The sequence below is a fragment of the Mesoplodon bidens genome, assembly GCF_964165515.1.
Source record: "Mesoplodon bidens genome assembly, chromosome: 14".
In the NCBI taxonomy this organism is placed as follows: domain Eukaryota; kingdom Metazoa; phylum Chordata; class Mammalia; order Artiodactyla; family Ziphiidae; genus Mesoplodon; species Mesoplodon bidens.
The window spans coordinates 63,369,096-63,385,433 of record NC_138170.1 but is presented as its reverse complement, the minus strand read 5'-3'; the positions used below and the strand labels follow the sequence as shown (position 1 = coordinate 63,385,433).

Genomic DNA, 16,338 nt, shown 5'->3' with positions numbered 1-16,338 from the left:
ACTAGTTGCTTATTTCATGGTATACCATTTTTATTTGCGAGAATGACTGATAAAATACGTTTATTCAGATTTGATTATTTGGCAGGTATTTTCTCAAAAATGAATAAAAAATGCCTGTCAGTATCCATCCAGTTGATAATATTTGTTGCCAATTTTAGAAGTAGACTTTTAAGCAGAAATTAGAATTTTGGAAAACTTGTTTCCTCCAAAGTGAGCTTTAATGACTTTTTTGATGGGCTACGATGATATTAGTGAGTGTCATTTTCTGATATTATATGATGAAATGTGTTAACATTTGGAAGATCTGTATATAGCAGTGGACCAGTATTTTCCCGATGATTGATGCATGGTGATTCAACATCAAGCATGGGCAGAAGATTACCTAAAAGCATAAGATAGGCCAATTAATCTTAATGTAATAGAGTTTGAGAAGTTCTTTTTTTAAGATTTCAGATACCATATTGCAACTAATCCTAAGCTACCACTTTTCAAGTTTTTGAATATTTAATACTTTATTAAAATATTCTGTTCTTTTCCAATCACATATTTGTTTTGGGTCAGCGTTTCTTCATGTATTTCTGCCAGAGCATCCTATTGTAATACATTGAATGCAGAGGCAGGTGGGCAAATCCAGCTACCTTCTGATAAGCCAGATTTTAAAGAGATATGCAAGAATGTAAAACATCACCACTCTTCTCATTAAGTTATTTTTGGTTTTTTTTTTAAGTATAATTTCCATTTTATTGTCTTTCCAGGGGACAGTATTTCTTTAGTCTTTAAGAACTTAGCTTCTTACATGGGCTTTGGTGGAGGTCGTGGGGCAGCACCAGCAGGTCTAAATCTGGGTGGAGGTGTTCCGTCCTTCCCGGCTTCCCGAGAACGATTCCTGACTGCCTTGCTGTGAATGACACAACTCACGCAGTAATGCAGTTTCACATACAGCTTGGGAAGCACATAGGCATCGAAAACACTCGCTTTGGAAATGTCCCGGATGGCTGCGGCCTCTACGATGTTCCAAATGACGAGGTTTTTTTTTTTGCGATACTCGGGCCTCTCACTGTTGTGGCCTCTCCCATTGCGGAGCACAGGCTCCGGATGCGCAGGCTCAACGGCCATGGCTCACAGGCCCAGCCGCTCCGCGGCCTGTGGGATCTTCCCGGACCGGGGCACGAACCCTTGTCCCCTGCACTGGCAGGCGGACTCTCAACCACTGCGCCACCAGGGAAGCCCCGACGAGCTTCTTAATGACCTTATCCTCGGGCACGCGTCGGGCACAGTTGGTGCAGCGAATAGGCTGCATGTGGCTGCGGCCCTTCTTGGCACGACCATTATTCCTTGTTTTCTTGGTCATAACAGTCATTTTTCATTACAATATGCTATTTATTTTTATACCTAATGAGTTTATTACTGTTATACAAATTAATGTTTAAAGTATTCTCATCTTATAATTTCTACCTTGATAAATATTTCTATATAGACACACACACACACACAGAGCCAACATAAATGAAAACTCAATTTTCAAGTTCTTTTAATTATTTTAAAGATGTGTAGAGGGGTTTTAGGGTTGAGAAATGTTCCTCTAGGCACACTTTTCTTTCAGTTTCTCTAATGTGTCATGTTCCTTCCTACTGAAGGGATTTCACTCATGTCATTTCTTCTGCCTGGATTCCCGTCCCAGTGGAATAAATACATAAAAATCTTTTATTCCCATATATCTCATCACCTCATCATGGAAGTATTTTATTACCCCTGGCATAGACTGATTTCCCCTTGACTTATTTATCCTTTGAACTTCTCTTAAGTAAAGCATAGCACCTTTTTTTAGGTTCAGTTGTATAATTATTTAATACCTGGTAACCTTGAACAGAATATGCGTTTCATGACAACTAGGGCCTGTCCTTTTATTCTTGTATCTCCCATGTCTTCTATTGAATAAGTGCTCAATAAATTTTTTTTTAACACACGTGTCAGGTCCTATGCTGGGTGCCAATGGGACATTGGAGAACAAGGTTTTGACGGTTTAGTCTTGCGTTTAATTTATTCCTTCAGATGTTTGATGATGTTTTTTATATCTCTCCATTCTTTCCATCTTCTCTTTCTGTTTTACTTTGTGTGTTAAAGAATTCTGTTTAAAAGTAGTGCTCTGATTAGAACATTTGAAAAGTACTAAAAATAACCCTTCCCTCTTCTTCCCCTCGTACGATATACACCACTCTTCATTCTTCTGTGTTCTTCTGTCCAGTCTTCTTACTGTGGTTTTATGATTCGCATAGTTGTGACCATTTGATTTTTCTTTCTTACTACTACATGTGCTAACTTAAACTTTTTATGATTATAAGGTAGCATATCTCATTCTAGGATATTGATATTATATTCAAAATATAAAATTTATAGATAAACCTTGCTAATATTTTAGAATATTTCTTTAGTTTTTAATAAGTGTCATTTGTACCGTTGACATCATAGAATATATTCTGATATTTTGCATACTTAAACAGATTGAGTAATAGCTAATCTGAGTAGCTGGTTATTTTTCCCCCTCATTTAAAATCTATTTTATTTATTTATTTATTGTTTTTCTTTTGTCTTCTATTCCTCATTTAAAATCTAAATCACTTGTTATAGTAGTTTCTTGTTAATGTGAAGAGCCACTAGGTTGCGTCTCTGCAACTCTGCTTTTGTAGCTAGGAGACTAGTATCTATTTGTGTGTTTTCTTAATACCATGTCCATTGTTGAAGCCCTGTGTAAACCCTGTGTTTATGCATTTATACATCTTTCTATTTAAAATTGAAATAGTAGCTATAATTCTCAATATGACTATTGCCTTTTTAAGATTAATTCACGTTTTATAAAACTTGTCTCTTTTTTGTATTAGGAAATGGAAAGGTCAGTAGTTGCACAGCTGCTGAAGGTAGTTTCACATCTCTCACTGGACTTCTAGAAGTTGAACCTCTGCACTTTACTTGTGTGTCAACTAGTGATGGAACCAGAATAGAAAGGGATGATGCAAGTACGTTTACTGGTATATACCTTCTCTTATTATATACATTCTTTTATTACATATTTTATGTTGTAATAAAGTGATATATCAGTATTTACATATCAGTTTATAGTATATGTAAATTCCTTTGCTGTCATGTTTAGTAGAAACTTATTGGTAGAAGGCACATTTTGGGGAAAAATCATAAGTGGTTTCATATTCTTTTCTAAGTCTATTCATGGTTTTTTTCCTACCCTCTAGAACCCTATGTTAAATCTTTTTGTTTTATGTATGTGCATTTTTAGAAACATTTTAATTTGGAAAATGTGAAACATAGCGAAAGCAGAGGGACGAGTACAATAGACTGTATTTTCATTACCCACCTTCAGCAATCAGTCTTGATGGTCAATTTGGCATCATGGTGTAATTTCTTGCGTTTAAAGTTAAAGGTATATTTGGTAATGTCTTTGAGAAGGTTGAGATGAGTGAAGAGGGAATACTGTTTTTTCAGCTAGCTTAAAACCACTTTGGATATATGAGCCAGTATTTGTGTGTGTTGAATATATGGTGTTGTTGATGTTTTAAATGAATAATCAGTGAGAAGAACTTGTGTTTATTCTATATATCTTACTTCCTGTGTTTTTTCTTCACATTGTAGGATCAGTGTTTATTTACAGTTAGTTCTATCTGGGCACAAATAATTGAAGTTTTTATAGTTAAAAACATTGGTATATGGTTTTACATTTATATTACAGTCCCAGAAGTGTTTTTGAATATTGTCTTGAATGAATTCTGCTGTTGATGGTTTTTTGTAAGTAGGTGTCTTTTTGTTTCTTCAACTGTTTAACAGAAAGTAAAAATAGTTTGCTTGAGAAGTCATGAAAAATTTAATCTTGCACTTGGGTCCAGAATGGCAAAGTGTTTTAAAGGGAAATTAACAGTCCTTTGAGTGCCTTTTTATTCAGAATCATCTTATATCTTGCAATTGTAGAAGTAACCACTAAGTGAAATTCATTGCTTATGTAGCTGAGAGTTTTAACTTAAAAATAAAATTTTGTATTTCTTTCATATGGAGATGCCAGAAGGGTCAAAATTCATTTGTGTTTGTTTTCTTGGACTATTGCAGTCATTTTGTAGAAACTTACATATTTATAGTGGTATGGAAACATGCGATAGCAAGAAATTAAACTTCCAGAAAACTCTTTGGTTCTAAATCAGACTTTTTTTTTTGGAACTGTCATGAAATTAATTTTTTATTTTAAGAAAATTAATGTGTTTGAATAAGTAATACTTTCAGAAGTTATAAAATTTAAAACATAAAAGATCTGGTTTGAAAAAGAAAAGTATTCCCTCACATTCCTAACCATTTCTACTCCTGTAAATCATACAATAGGACCAGTTTCTTGTCTTTCCAAAGGTAGTCTATGCTTTTATAAGCATTCACCTCTGTATTCCACCCAGATTGAAACCACCACCAGCAGAGGGATACTTATTAAATGTTAGGGCAAAGTCCTGACTAGTGATTATAAGGTGCTAGAAGATGACTGTAGTCTCTCAGCTTCCTGTCTCCTTTTCTTTTGAAACATGTTAATTGTGAAATATAATGCACATACAGAAAGATGCAGAAAACAATTGTATAGTGAAGCAATTTATCACAACACAAACTGCTCATGTGACCACCAAGTCAAGAAATAACATTTCCAGTACTCTAAAAAAAGATTTTGGGCTTCCCTGGTGGCGCAGTGGTTGAGAGTCCGCCTGCCGATGCAGGGGACACGGGTTCGTGCCCCGGTCCGGGAAGATCCCACATGCCGCGGAGCGGCTGGGCCCGTGAGCCATGGCTGCTGAGCCTGCGCGTCTGAAGGCTGGTTCATTGGTTGGTTCATTTTCATTGCTGTTTACGATTCTACTCTCTGAATAAAACAAAATTTATGTACCCACTATTGATTTGTGTACTGTTGAGTGACATTTGGGTTGTTATATTGTAGTGCTGTTAGTACTAGTGGATACACTATTCTCTTAGGTATGAATGTAGAAGTTGATTTGCTGCTTTATAGGGTTTTCATATATTCAACTTTAGTAAGTAACGTTAAAGAAATGCACTCCTTAATTTACAAGTATATTAAGATTTTCTAGTTATCATCTTATTATTCATTTCTATTTAAAATGCTGTGGGGTCAAAAGAAATACTTTGATTGTCAGTCTGCAGAATTTATAGGGAGTTGCAGAGGATCAGCAATAATGCTTGACAATAATGTTTACTCTGCACTTGGTGAAGTGTGCTCTGTATATCCACTTGGATATACAGTGTGCTAATTGTGGTCTTCAAATTTTCTGTCTTTGATAATTTTATCTGTTTTTTTGTTTGTTTTTGTTTTTAATAAGATCAGCATGTTAAATTCTTGTCGTTAATACCTGTGGATTTGTCTATTTTAGTTTCAACAATTTTTATTTTATACATTTTGAAGCTACCATATAAATTTAGAATGGTTGTATCTTTCTTGTGAATTGAATCTTTTATCGTTAGGTATTATCTCTCTCTCTAAGACTGATTTTCTAAAATTACTTTGTTTGATATTTCTCTACCAGTTATCAGCTTTCTTTTGGTTACTGTTTGTATGGTATATATTTTTCCTTCTTTTTACTTTCAACTTTTCAGCATCTCCTTTCATGTTAGTCATGTCTTTTATAAGCAGAATGTAGTTGCTTTTCCCCCCTTTCTTTCAATTAGAGTATTTAGTTTATTTACATTTAATGTACTTAGTAATACATTTGGATTCAGATCTACCATGTTTTTCACATATTCTATTAGATTTCTCATCTTGCCTGTTAGATGTTTCTTTTTCTCCTTTGTTTCCGTTTTATTAGTGATTGTATTTTTATTGAGCTGTTATTCTACTTTTTATTATAATATTTTTAGCAGTTATCCCAGAGAGCATAATATACACATATCCTTGACATCCAGAAATCCAGTTGCTTTTTTTTTTTACCATACAGTGCAAATATATTGAACATTATTTATCACCTTTCTAATTTATATGGCAATGTGGCTTTATACCTTAATTTTATATGTATTTTAATTCCATGGTTATTATTATAGTTTTTATATTCAGTATTCATTTGGATTTATTTCATAGTTCCATTTTCATTTCTCTATTTCTTTCTTTGCTTTTGAGCTTTTCTGTGGTTTGATTTTTCTTTATGTCTGAAAACCCTGTAAGATCACTTTTTTTGTTCTTGTCTACTGATGATGAATTAACTTAGGTTTTTGTGGGAAAATTTCAAATATTTTTTGAAAAATTAGATAAACGACAGTCATTATCCATACATAGTATCTTTTTTTAAATTTTTAAAAAATTTTTATTTTTTTTTTGCCGTACGCGGGCCTCTCACTGTTGTGGCCTCTCCCGTTGCGGAGCACAGGCTCCGGACGCGCAGGCTCAGCGGCCATGGTTCACAGGCCTAGCTGCTCCGCGGCATGTGGGATCTTCCCGGACCGGGGCACGTACCCGTGTCCCCTGCATCAGCAGGCGGACTCTCAACCACTGTGCCACCAGGGAAGCCCCCTATACATAGCATCTTAAACAATGTGGATGTCCTCTTTAATAACTGATTCCATTTTTATTATAATTATCTAAATTAACTATGGTTTATTATGGTGCACTTTATCATAATCTAATAAATTAGCATAATCAATGTCGTAGTATCATCTAATTTTCAATACTTAATTAAATTTTTCTGAATATCATAATAACTTTCTACATTTGGCTTGTTTGGATCAAGATGACATATCTTGATCCTTTTTTTAAATAAATTTATTTTATTTATTTTATTTTTGGCTGCGTTAGGTCTTCATTGCTGTGCACAGGCCTTCTCTAGTTGCGGCAAGCGGGGGCTACTCTTCGTTGCGGTGTGCAGGCTTCTTATTGCAGTGGCTTCTCTTGTTGTGGAGCGTGGGCTCTAGGCATGCGAGCTTCAGTAATTGTGGCACACGGGCTCAGTAGTTGTGGCTCGTGGGCTCTAGAGCGCAGGCTCAGTAGTTGTGGCACATGGGCTTAGTTGCTCCACGGCATGTGGGATCTTTCTGGACCAGGGCTTGAACCCATGTCCCCTGCATCGGCAGGTGGATTCTTAACCACTGCGCCACCAGGCAAGCCCCCATCTTCATTCTTGAAGAGTATTTCACATGTTATAGCATTGTAAGCCAGCTATTATTTCTTCTAGTTATTTAAAGGTAATCTTTCATTTTACTTTACACTGTTTTTGTTAGACATCACTTGTCAGTCTTATTATTCCTTTTTTAATGTCGTTGTCAGTTTTCAAGGTGTTTTTGAGATTCATACTGTCTCCCTTCTCCCCTCCCTCCTTTATTTCTCCCCTTCACCTCCTTTCTGTGTGTCTTCAGCATTTTCCTGATTTCCTACATTGGTTTCAGTTGTATTTATCCTGGTTGGGATTCACAGGGCTTCTTGAATGCTTACTTCGTATCTTCCATCAGCTTTAGAAAGATCTCAGCCATTAACTGTTGAAACACTGCCTCTGCCCTGTTTTTTATCTTCTTTTTGCGTCTCCAATTTCATGTATGTTACACTTCATCACTATAACGGACATAATTTCAACTTTTAAATCTCTTCTTTTACTATGGATATTTTCTTCTAATTCATCTTAGTTTACTGTTTCTCTCTTCCAATGTGTAATCATTTGTGGGGGAAAAGCTATCTTTCCTTCGTTCTACTGCAGTGTCACCTCTCTTCAGAATTATGTGTTTGCTATCTGTGTGGGTCATTTCTGTTCCTTTGGTCAGTTTATCTAGCCTTATGCCAATACCTCATTGTCTTAATTACTGTAACTTTATGTTAAGTCTTAAAATCTGCTAGTACAAATCTACCAACTTTTTTTCTTTTTTGGTAGATTTAGAAAATTTATATATGAAGTTTTCATAGTGTTGTGCAGTCATTACCACTAATTCCAGAGCGTTTTAATCACTCCAGAAAGAAACCCTGTAGCCATTAACAGTCACTCCCAATTCCCCTCTCCCCCATCTCCTAGCAGTCACTAATCTGTTTTGAGTCTCTATGGATTTGCCTACCCTGGACATTTCCCATAAATGTGGAATCATATAGTATATGACCTTTTCGTCTGGGTTCTTTCACTTTGTTTAATATTTTCAAGGTTTTTCCATTTAGCATGTCTAAGTGCATCATTTTTGTAGCTGAATAATATTCCATTTTATATTTACCACTTAAAAATTTTTTTGGATGTACCACATCTCGTTTATCTACTCAGCAGTTAATGGACATTTGGGTTGTTTCCTCTTTTTGGCTATTAAGAAAAATACTGCTGTGAACATTTTTGTGTTAAGTGTTCATTGTGATGTATGTTTTCAGTTCTCTTGAGTGTATACTTAGGAGTGTAATCGACCAACATTCTTTTTCTTAAAGATGCTCTTTCATAAAGATTCTGGGTCTTTTGTATTTCCATTTTTTCCATCTTTATTGAAATATAAGTGACATATAATAGTGAGCAAGTTTAAGGTGTACAGTGTGTTGTTTTGAAAAATTTATATATTTTAAAATGATTACCTCCATAGCATTAGCTAATACTACTTCATTGCGTCACAGAATTACTATTTCTTTTTTGTGGTGAGAACATTTAAGTTTTACTCTCTTTGTAACTTTCAAGTATATAATGCAGTATTATGATCTATAATCAATGTGCTGTACATTAGATCTCAGTAATTCCATTTAAATTTTAGAACTGGATTGATAATTTATACTCAAAAAACTTATTGTATTTTAATATGGGGTTTGAATATAAGTCAGTTTGGGAGGATTGACATCTTAACATTAAGACTTTCAGTGCATTAACATGGTAATATTCTTTAGTATATATTTATGCTAAATTAGGTATTTCATTTATCTTGGTGATGTCTTATAGTTCTTGGTGCACTAGAAGTTTTGCACATCCTTTTTAGATTTATACCTAGCTATTTAATTTTTTATGCTATTATAAGTGTTATTTTTCTTAATTTTATTTCCAGGTTTTTCTTGCTGGTCTGTAGAAGTATAATTGATCTGTGTATATTAATCTCATACCTGGTGACACTGCTATATTAACTTATTAATTCTTGTAGATTGTACATTCTTAGGGATTTTTTTTTAGGGATTTTAAATATACACAATTACATCATCTGTTAATAAAGAGATTTTTACTTTGTTGTTTTTCTAGGTGTTATATCTTTCATTTCTTTTTCTTGCTCTATCATGCTTCCTAAGACTTCCTGCATTTATACTGAATAGAAATGGTGGTAGTAGTCATCTTTGTCTTGTTCTCATCTCTTTTTTTTTATATCTAGTTTTAGAGGCTCTTAGTATAAAAATAGAAAATGATATTGAAAGCTCAGACTGTACAAAAGATTTAAAAATTAGTTTTGTAGTAGCAGGATGACTTATTTTTCTTGGGTTGTTTATGTCTCTTATGTGTTTCTTGTGACTTAGCTCATTTTCCTTTAAATGTTATTTGGGCATTAGATTTTTAAAATCAGTAAAGGGCTAAAATACACATGGTTAATATTGAAAAATCACTTAAATTACCCCAAAGTACAAGTACAACATAAATGCCTTAGTAAGTCTAATAATTTTCCCTCTAGGGTTGGAATGAACTGCTGTTGCTTTGGTGGAACGCTTGATGGTGCAAATGGATTTCATTTTACAGCACACAACTTATATGAGTTATGATTGCTTTTTCTTTGCCCAAGCTTATATAGTTGAATTTGTGCAAGTTAAATGAGGTGTATGATGGCTACACTGTAATGATCATGTTTTTTTTTTTAAGTTGAGGAAATTTTTAATTGTTAAGAGGCTATGCACAGTTTTGTTGTTATTTCAATCTTGTGATTATAGCTTAGTTTTTAAAAATAGTTTATTTGAATTCTGGCATAATATAGTCATTGTTAGATGTTAAGATAGGCTGTCAGATTACCTTTTTTCTCCCCTTTTCAGGTTTTTATGAGCAAATTGCTTCTCTCAATTTTATTTTATTTATTTTTATTTTTATTGGAGTATCGTTGATTTAAAATGTTGTGTTAGTTTCTGCCATATAGTTCCCTCAATTTTAGATACATTATCTGTAAAATGAGATAACATATTACCTACTCAAGTGCCATTGCAAAGACTAAATGAGTTGATGTAAGTTCCATACTTAGCACTATGCCTCATGTTAGGTTTGATGTCACACAGCCCTTGGTTCTAACCCTAGTTCTACCATTAGGTAGCTCTACAGGGTAACTTATCTGAGCCATTCTTTACTTAATCAACTAAAGACCAGAATCATACTACCTGCCCTTCAGGGTTCATTTGTTGAATGTAGTAATTAACTAAAACAGTGTAAGGTAGTAGGTAATACATACTAAACATTTGTTATTATTGTAGCAGTTATCTTTCCTTAATATAAGTAAGTCTTTCTCTTACTTCACTTAGTATAATAATCTCCAGGTCCATCCATGTTGCTGCATATGGCATTATTTCATTCTTTTTCATGGATGAGTAGTATTCCATTGTATATATGTACCACATCTTCTTTATCCATTCATCTGTTGATGGACATTTAGGTTGCTTCCATGTCTTGGCTATTGTAAATAGCGCAGCCATGAACATTGAGGTGCATGTATCTTTTCAAATTAGAGTTTTCTCTGGGTGTATGTCCAGGAGTGGGATTGCCGAATCATATGGCAATTTTATTTTTAGTTTTTTAAGGAACCTACGTACTGTTTTCCATACTGGCTGCACCAATTCACATTCCCACCAACAGTGTAGGAGTAGGAGGGTTCCCTTTTCTCCACACCCTCTCCAGTGTTTGTTATTTGTAGACTTTTTAACGATGGCCATTCTGACCAGTGTGAGGTGGTACCTCACTGTAGTTCTGTTTTGCATTTCTCTAATTATTAGTGATGTTGAACATCTTTTCTTGTGCCTATTGGCCATCTGTATGTCTTCTTGGAGAAATGTCTATTTAGGTCTTCTGCCCATTTTTTGATTGGGTTGTTTTTGTTATTGAATTGTATGAGCTGTTTGTATATTTTGGAAATTAAGCCCTTGCTTATCACATGGTTTGCAAATATTTTCTTATAGGTTGTTTTTTTGTTTTGTTTATGGTTTCCTTTGCTGTGCAAAAGCCTATAAGTTTGATTACGTCCCATTTGTTTATTTTTGCTTTTATTTCTATTGCCTTGGGAGACATTGGTACAATTTATGTCAGAGAATGTTTTACCTGTGATCTCCTCTGGGAGTTTTATGGTGTCATGTCTTATATTTAAGTCTTTCAGCCATTTTGAGTTTATTTTTGTGTATGGTGTGAGGGTGTGTTCTAACTTCATTGATTTACATGGGGCTGTCCAGCTTTCCCAGCACCACTTGCTGAAGAGACTGTCTTTTCTCCATTGTATGTTCTTGCCTCCTTTGTCGAAGATTAATTGTGTGAGTTTATGAAATTAAGTTTTTATTTCAGCTTTTTCCAAAATGTTTTACACAGATACTGGTAAATATATAATGGGGAAAAAGTTCTTTTATGCTGTATATTTAAATAACATTGAAAAGGGGAGTAAAAAGATTTTAACTTCGTGCGATTTCAGAGAACTGTAATGATGGTAATGTTCATGGGTAAACAGTATGTGCCAGACTTATTTGACTGTGCATCTGACATGCTTCTCTTCTTCTTAGTGTTCTGAGGAGCATATGGTAGGAAACATTGCTTTGCATATTTGTGGGCAAGATTCTCTTTCCAGGCTATGCTTTAAATGAGGAAATAGGTGTTGTCAGTCTTGTTAAATGATGTTCTTGTAACTGAAAGTTGTTTGAGGTTTTTAGGGGAGGGAGAAGAAGGTGGTGTTGCTGTAAGAAACTTAGTAAAGGAAACTCAGCCTGTTTCTTATGCCCAAATTGCGTAAGAGTTTAGCCATATTAAATGAAATTTCTTTCATGCTGACAATATTTTTAATCTCAAAAGCATACTAATTTTTCTTTGATCAAAAGTCATTCCTGGGGGCTTCCCTGGTGGCGCAGTGGTTGAGAGTCCACCTGCCGATGCAGGGGACACGGGTTTGTGCCCCGGTCCGGGAGGATCCCACATGCCGCGGAGCGGCTGGGCCCGTGAGCCATGGCCGCTGAGCCTCCGCGTCCGGAGCCTGTGCTCCGCAACGGGAGAGGCCGCAGCAGTGAGAGGCCCGCGTCATTCCTGGATCCTTATATTTGAATACTATTATTATCGATATACTTTTACCATTAAGATTTCCTCTAAAGAGTCTTATTTTTTAAAGGAAAATTAACTGTAGTTTTAGTGTGAAAGTAGTATATACTTTGTCTGTGTTTCTCTGTGAACCTTTTCTTCATCCTGTTTTTTTCCCCCCTTGTCTTATGCCAGTGAGTTCCTTCGGGGTTACTCCTGCAGTAGGTGGACTATCATCTGGGACAGTTGGGGAAGCTTCGACAGCCCTGAGTTCAGCAGCCCAGGTAGCTTTGCAGTCTCTCTCTCATGCAATGGCTTCAGCCGAGCAACAGCTACAGGTGCTGCAAGAGAAACAGCAGCAGCTTTTGAAGCTTCAGCAACAGGTTGGAGACTATTTGGCTCTTTGTTCATGCTGTCTCTAAACTTCAAAAGCTGAAAAAATACTGTAAAAATGACCATTATTTTTGTAAAGGAAATTAGGTTGACCGATCTGAGCTAATCATTTTCTACAAAAATTGAGGTACCATCTTTGTGATATACTTAACTTTTTAAAACTTATATAAATGCATTTTCTTTGATACATATCTGGGGGAATATAATTGATATTTTCTGTGCAGTCTTTAAGTAAGTTCCATTCTTTACTCTGTTTATAAACACTCTTGGTCAAACATAAGAGTTAAAAGTTACTATTTTAATGGATTGAAAAACCTAAAACAACATTTTAAAGACCAATTAAATTAATGTGAATTAAAATTTAGTAATAATAGCAGACGTTTGGAAACTTCTTACAACTCCAGGTGACAAATTGTATCAGGTTAGGCAACATGAGAAACCATTTCCTGTTAATATTTTGTTTTGAGGAGAACTTTGTTTCCTTATTTACATTTAATTGTTCTGGTTCCTTTCTGCCTTTGCTTTGAGAAATTCCTATTTCCCAGATACTCAGGAAAGTTTATATCAAATATTTAAGGAAGTATGTGTGTGTGTGTGTGTGTGTGTGTATTATACACACACACACACACACACATACACACACATATATAGCATAGAAGTACTCCATTCATGTTGAGTCCATTTTTTACTTAATTTCATTTTTATTGAACTAGGATCCAGTTAATCATGTTTATTTTCACAATATATACCCACGTAGTATTCCCCACAATTTAGATAGGCAGGATTAGTCTATATTTGTTGCTTTTACTTCTTTTACAGAAAGCAAAGCTGGAAGCCAAGTTACATCAGACAACAGCTGCAGCAGCTGCAGCAGCATCAGCAGCATCAGCAGTAGGTCCTGTTCACAACTCTGTGCCTTCCAACCCAGTGGCAGCCCCTGGATTCTTCATTCATCCATCTGATGTTATTCCACCCACTCCAAAAACAACACCACTTTTTATGACTCCACCACTCACCCCACCCAATGAAGCAGTTTCCGTTGTGATTAATGCCGAACTTGCACAGCTTTTCCCAGGCTCAGTTATTGATCCCCCTACAGTCAATCTTGCTGCACATAACAAAAATTCCAACAAGTCCAGAATGGTAAATTACTATATTTTAAATAGGTGTTCGCTTAGACATTTAAAAATATTTTGATGTATACGCTAACTTTGGAAAGCAAAGTTTTATTATGTTAACTTGTTATATCAAATTAGATTATTTTATTTAATGTTACAGAATATACATCAGGAAATGGGACTTGTTAACTTTATATTATGGTTATTAGTTTTTATAGAGCAAGAGTGATATCAATATAGAGTTATACTTTTTTCTTTTCTAGAATCCACTTGGCTCTGGTCTAGCCCTTGCAATTTCTCATGCTTCACATTTTCTTCAGCCTCCACCTCACCAGTCCATTATTATAGAACGAATGCATTCAGGTAATCTTTGATTTTCTTAAAATATTTTTTTTGCCTTGTCTGCTGGCCCTTTGAAGACTTAATATTTTGTAGTTTGATTTTCTTGTGCAAATAAATCACATCTGCTCTTGGGAAAGTGCTTTTTACCAAGAATAAGTATTACATAAGGCTCAAGCTGTGTACTTACCAAGTTGGATGGAAGAGTGCTGCTGAGTGGTTTCATTAATTCTATCCAAACAGTGGGTTTCATCTGTATAAGAATCTCACCTGGGGCTTCCCTGCTGGTGCAGTGGTTGAGAATCCGCCTGCCAATGCAGGAGACACAGGTTCAAGCCCTGGTCTGGGAAGATCCCACATGCCGTGGAGCAGCTAAGCCTGTGCACCACAACTACTGAGCTTGTGCTCTAGAGCCCGCGAGCCACAACTGTTGAAGCCTGCTCGCCTAGAGCCCGTGCTTTGCAACAAGAGAAGCCACTGCAATGAGAAGCCCGCGCACCGCAACGAAGAGTAGCCCCCGCTCACCGCAGCTAGAGAAAAGCCCACACACAGCAACGAAGACCTAACGCAGTCAAAAATTAATTAATTAATTAAAAAAAAGAATCTCATCTGTTGAACTATGGTTGACATAAATATCTGTCTTTATTATAGCTGCTCAATTACCAATACACTAAAAATTATGCTTAAAGAAGTATTCATTAAGACTAGCATTCTAATGTTGGAACCATTTTTTGAGAATAGCTGACAGAATTACTGCTAATTAAAATAACTGAGTAGGATTACTAACATTTCATGGTCTCTGGATAGTTCATATTTTACTTAGGCTTGTACCATGCTTATATGCTAGAGACCTATGATCAGGATAGGTGCTTTTAATTAGAGCATGTTTACTAAATACATTGTAGGCAATATTTGCCTTATTATCCTACCAAATGTTATTTCTAGGCTTGAACAGCAGCAGAATTTGACAAAGTCCTTAGGTGTGTTTTATAGGAGGAATTCACATGAATATAGTGCATACTGTATCACTTTTCATCATATGAAGAGTTGAACCATATTTGCTTTATTGCAGTGGGTTTTTTCCCCTTTGGAAGAGAGAGTTTTAAAAAAATAAAGTGTTACATGCTGTTTTCTGCCCAACTAATCATTCATTGGTAACAATAATTAGTGTTCATGGCATATAGAGTGAAATTCGTTGTTGTCCAGTCTTTATGAAATGTGAGCAGTTGTTTACACTATGATTTGGTTTTCTATCTGTGGACTCGACTGTGGCACGTAAGCCCCCTAAAGGGGGGAGAATTATGTTTTTTGTTCAGTAGTCTTTCTGTTTAGGAAAATACTGCCTTGTTTTCCTTAAAATGGCTCTATGGAGATGGCTCTAGTCCCACAAGTTAAATTTAGTTGGGTTCCTTCACTGTAAAATGTAACTGGTACGGTTACTATCTGCCCCTAACACAATAAAGAAGAAAAATAAGTAGGATTTTATTAATGCCTGCTGTTTCCTTAATTGAGCTTATTCCTGAAATGTGTGTGAGTTGAGAGATGCAAATCTGCTCCTCTGGTTCTCTCAGATCATTCTTTTGTTAATATATGAGCTTACACATAAAAGACATACTGTCTCTTTAGTGTGGCCCTTAAGACTAAGCCTTCTACTTCATTTGGAACTGAGCTGAAGAGACAGTGATGTGTCAGTATGGGAGGGAAGCATTGTTTGAGATAAGTTTTATCTGTCTCCATTGGAGGACCTTCCTCAGAGATTTTTTAGTGTGGTAGTAATGACTACATGTGATTTCAGCCTTACGCTTGTCCTTTACATCTTAACCCCAATGTAAGATGCAACTCCAAAAGATGTTAAATAAGGCTTAAGAAAACCAAAATCAAATAATAAAATTTGGTATGAGTAATAAATACATTTAGTTGTGAAATTAAAAGAAAAAAAGACCAAATGACTGAAAGAAGAACCGATAGGTACTTCATTGAATTAATCTATATTTTTGCTGATTTACCTTTTTCTGCTGTAAAGTTTTAAAATAAGCTTATATGTACAGTTGATTGCCTTCATAGTAGCAAACTTATTCTTGTATATTTTTTACTTAAATCTTGGGGTTCAAACTAATATAAATTGAGGTTTTAGACAGTTTTTTAATGAGATTATTAGCATTTCTTCTTGTTTGTAGTTTAGTAAGTTGATTTCATATTTTAAGATGAATGTTCCAGATTGTTTCAGAATGTGTCTTTTGGTTAATTGATACATGGTATTTGTGTCAGCTGTTGCTCTCTAT

At 35.3% G+C, this 16,338-nt stretch overlaps 2 protein-coding genes across 2 annotated transcripts in view; one reads left to right on the top strand and one right to left on the bottom strand.

Annotated features, from left to right (window-relative positions):
- The window catches only part of BIRC6 (baculoviral IAP repeat containing 6), a 238,718-nt gene that overhangs the window by 77,291 nt on the left and 145,089 nt on the right, over nucleotides 1-16,338 (top strand). Inside the window, 4 exon segments of the mRNA XM_081254965.1 lie at nucleotides 2,880-3,026; nucleotides 12,402-12,589; nucleotides 13,419-13,742; nucleotides 13,981-14,080. Coding sequence (XP_081111091.1) covers nucleotides 2,880-3,026; nucleotides 12,402-12,589; nucleotides 13,419-13,742; nucleotides 13,981-14,080 — 759 coding nt within the window.
- On the bottom strand, nucleotides 389-1,351 carry LOC308627811 (small ribosomal subunit protein eS26-like; the record flags this gene model as incomplete). The annotated part of the gene is made up of 2 exons (XM_081254200.1): nucleotides 389-1,023; nucleotides 1,235-1,351. The coding sequence occupies 2 exons, from the start codon at nucleotides 1,349-1,351 to the stop codon at nucleotides 793-795; spliced, it is 348 nt and encodes a 115-aa protein (XP_081110326.1). The 3' UTR covers nucleotides 389-792.